The sequence below is a fragment of the Atta cephalotes genome (assembly GCF_000143395.1).
Source record: "Atta cephalotes unplaced genomic scaffold scaffold00024, whole genome shotgun sequence".
Classification (NCBI taxonomy): domain Eukaryota; kingdom Metazoa; phylum Arthropoda; class Insecta; order Hymenoptera; family Formicidae; genus Atta; species Atta cephalotes.
This window is the reverse complement of record NW_012130088.1, coordinates 3,764,200-3,768,396: the sequence shown is the minus strand read 5'-3', so window position 1 is coordinate 3,768,396 and position 4,197 is coordinate 3,764,200. Positions and strand designations below refer to the sequence as shown.

Genomic DNA, 4,197 nt, shown 5'->3' with positions numbered 1-4,197 from the left:
GTCATGCTGCAAAATCACTTTATCGTGTCTCTCGTTGTATTGCGGCGTTTGTCTTTCAATGCTCGGCTCAAACGCATCAATTGCGTTCGATACTGATCGCCTGTGATTGTTTCAGTCGGTTTTAACAGTTCATAATACACTATGCCGAGCTGGTCCCACCTCATATAGGTCATACAGAGCATGACCTTGGACGTCAAAATCACCGTTCTTGAAGCGTTGAAACCACTCACGACACGTTCTTTCACTAATAGCGGCCTCACCATAAATATTTGAGAGCATTCGATGAGCCTCAGCCGCAGATTTCTTCATATTGAAGCAAAAAATTAAAACCTCCCGCAAATGACGAGAATTTGACTCGTAAACTGACATTTTTCAATCGAGAATAACTTTATGATGCAGACACAAATCGACTAATGTTTCTATGGGGTTATGTTGACAGATGCCCAAGTTTATTGTATGACGTCTATGATCTATTTATTTCGACCACCATTTACCGCTAAAGCCATCTATAGGAAAACGGCGGAAGCAAAGTTGTTATACTAGAATGATATAGGAATAGAATTGATATAGGATTAGACAATACGCACATGCATACATATAAACTCTTGTTGACAGATTCTTGAAAAAGATAACAGAAGATTCATTATTTAATATTGTATAATAGAATCTTTAAGCAAAACTAATTAAATGACAGACCGGCAGATGTTTCAGTTTCTATTCTTAACACAAATCTGTCAAATAAGATTTTACTTAATTTTTACTGATAGTTCAGCGTCACGTTAGCAGAGTCTGCTTGATTTCGACCGACAATTTGCTATTAGATTATGTTGACAAGTTATGTTTCAACGATTTGATTTTATATAAATTTTATCGATTCGGTTCGATTCAGATTCAAAGAAATTAAGAACTGAAATTCGATTCAATTCGGCAAAAATAAAGACATGACTGCATCATTCGTATCTACAATAAATAATATATTAAATGTGGTCAACAAAAAATAAGAGAAAAAGAGAGAAAATGGAGACGGTCAATCCTATCGTTAGAAATAATCAGAAACAGATAGGATTTCTAACGGCTTTTAATGAACTTCTATCCACTACAACTGTAACTTAATTGAAAAGAAGATTCAATTCCTATCTGTTTCAGTAAACAATTATTGTACAGACAGAAAATGTAATGATAACACTGTATTTAATGGAACTCTATTGGCGTCAGCCAATAAGTATTTATAAGCTTTTACAATAGAAAAACTTGCCTGTTTCTATCTGCAATCTGTATGTATCGGATGCTAACGATATCTAATATTCGCAATTATAGATATTATATTTATCTACATCTGTATGCAATATCTGTTATTAATTATCTATAGGAATTTGTTTGCAACTACGAATACGATTCCTGTCTATTTCTGTCTGAATTGAAATCGGAAAAAGTACTGAAATGATTTTTTCCAATCAAAACCACTGGACAATTTTCTCAATGCACATCTTTATTTACTCGAGAAAATATTAAGGATCACAAGAAATATGTTTATTTTTTTCAGATGACTTAGTATTCACCGATGATGAGGAGACACACGAATTCGAATCGTTGACGCCTGCCGACTCGACAGATGAAGTAACATCGGATGAGAATAACATATATGTGAGATTTCCAGTAATCGCGCCAGCGACACCAGTTTCACCGCCAACTACACGGGCCACTTCCGCTCATTATCCAAGAAAATTACGTGCTTGCGAAAAGAAAACGGATTTGTATATTCTACAACCCGAGCGTCTCAACACCAGCGGCCAAAGCAATCCTCTGAAAGGAAAGCTCACCAATTGCCACATAACAGGATGTGAAAGGTGATTTATAGCAATTATTATTGAATCACATAAAATTAAATAAAAGAATTGAAAAATTAAGTTCACATGGATAAAGCCGATTGGATAAAGCCAAAACAAAGAAATTTTTTTAATATAAATCAAATTGGATTATGCATATGCATATCCAGTGAATACCGTTCCGTAACATTTACATAGTCATTATGCAACGATGTTATACTGTTCTGTAATAGTTACATTATTTTCAGATTATGATTTGGTCAAAATGTCAAAATATTTTGATTATATTTCGCGCAGCGAAAACATATATATAATATGTAATACGTATATATAATACGTATATATAAAACGTATATATATATATATATATAATACGTATACATAACACGTACATATCATCAGTTACATTTACATATATATAATACATATACATTTACATATAAATAACGCAATATCATCAGTTACATTTACGAAATTTTCAGAAAATGAAAATTTATGTTATTCAATTATATTACGTAAATGCAACGAAACAGTGACAGCACAGGCATACACATTACAGCCTTTCACATCAATGATATACTTGCTATGTCATGGGTTCGTTGCGCTGATCTGTAATATTTACGTACACTATGTTATATAAATGTTTCGAAATTGCGCATAGTATGTTTACTGGATATAAACTAATTTCAATTACAATATATCAAAAGGTATACATGTCACATTTCGGAGAATATTTGATGAATTATAACCCTTTGAAGATGAATAATACATATTTAGATCATCCTCTTTTATTTTTTAAACAATTTTGTAAGCAAAATGTTAGCAAAATATAAGTAGACATTTAATAGACTGGGAGCAGATTTGATAAAAATGTTAGCAGACTAAAGTGTCCGCAGCTTATAGTCTATTAGAAAAAAATTATAAGTAGGCATTTCTTTTCACGAAATGCTTCGAAAGGCTATAACAAAATTCCGTAACTCGTTATGCGATTGTTATATGTTTATAACGACAGTTGCGCAGATATTATATATAGAAATTCAAAATGGCGGATCTAATATAGCAGTTCGAACTTGTCACTTTTCGCATTTTGGTTCTTCTTAATAGATTTATCATTTTCTATATTTTCAGATTCGATATCAGCAACTTCTAGAAAGCCTAAGATATTTTTTTGATACAAATCTAGTTACTTTCCAGATTCAATCCGTTAATTTGAATCCATCATTTTACATTTCGGAAAACATTTATAACTCGATGAAAAAATCGCACAGTAAAAAATAAAAATTCGTTTTAAAGATGAAGTTTACCACACTTTAGAGGAGATAAAAGAGATAAAGAAATTATTATCGCTATTTTTCTCTTGTTTTCTTTTTTTCTTCTTTTTAAATAGAATGGATATATTATCCCGGATATTTAAAAAATATCCTGTATCTGGCCAGATAATTGCCCTATCGGATATTCGATTGAATATTAGATATCTGATATCACATTTTTTCCGGATATTCGATATTCGATGTTCAAAAATTTTACGATCGAATACACCTCTAAAATAAGTAGCTAAACTTTCTAAAAAAAATGATGCTATTGAATTAGTCACCAGTGTCTAAAAAGTTTATATTGTCCATAAAATTGAAGCTAATCTCAACATTCCAAAATTTAAAATTATATTGTAATTTGCCACTTACTTACGCAGCATATATTTCAGAACTATTTCCAGAAGTATTTCAGAACTATTTCCAAGATATTTTGTAAGATTTGAAATATTTTTTATAAAATATTTCTGAAATGTAAATATGTCTAAGAAATCAAAATTCTTGAAATATTCTTGTTTTTATAATATTTATATTATATTTCTAAAATATTATATTTCTAAAATATTTTTGCGAAATATTTTAATGTAATATTTTCAAACGTTCTATAAATTTTTACAAAATATTTCTGAAATATTTTATTGAAATATTTCAAAAAATTATTCAGATCAATACATAAATGTTTCTTATTGTGTAAGTAATTAATCTAAGTATAAAAAGAACATATTTTGTAAAATATCTATAATAGAAGAAACTGGAACACCATGAATCTCGGAGTACCATGGGTCATCGATTGTTTGACATAATCTAGAAAGTAATACTACTGTTTAAATTACTACTGGTACAATATGACTGTACAATATTACTTCGCTGTCTTTTACTTTCTACTTTTTATCTAGGTAGCAGTGATTAAATTCCATTGTATTGAAAAGCATCATTAATCAGTTTTCAGTGATGCAATAATTTTTTAACTGCATAAAAATGTTTTTAATATATTGTTTTTGTAATAGAAGATATGATGCAAGTTTCTACACATTTTTTTTTCAATTTATTATTAGGTGTAT

The 4,197-nt window shown here is 29.9% G+C and overlaps 1 protein-coding gene across 1 annotated transcript in view; it reads left to right on the top strand.

The window, feature by feature from the left end:
- The window catches only part of LOC105620128 (voltage-dependent calcium channel subunit alpha-2/delta-3), a 151,114-nt gene extending 149,263 nt beyond the window's left edge, over window positions 1-1,851 (top strand). Inside the window, exon 23 of the mRNA XM_012201634.1 lies at window positions 1,553-1,851. Coding sequence (XP_012057024.1) covers window positions 1,553-1,851 — 299 coding nt within the window. The remainder of the gene's footprint in view (window positions 1-1,552) is intronic.
- Window positions 1,852-4,197: the final 2,346 nt, after the last annotated feature.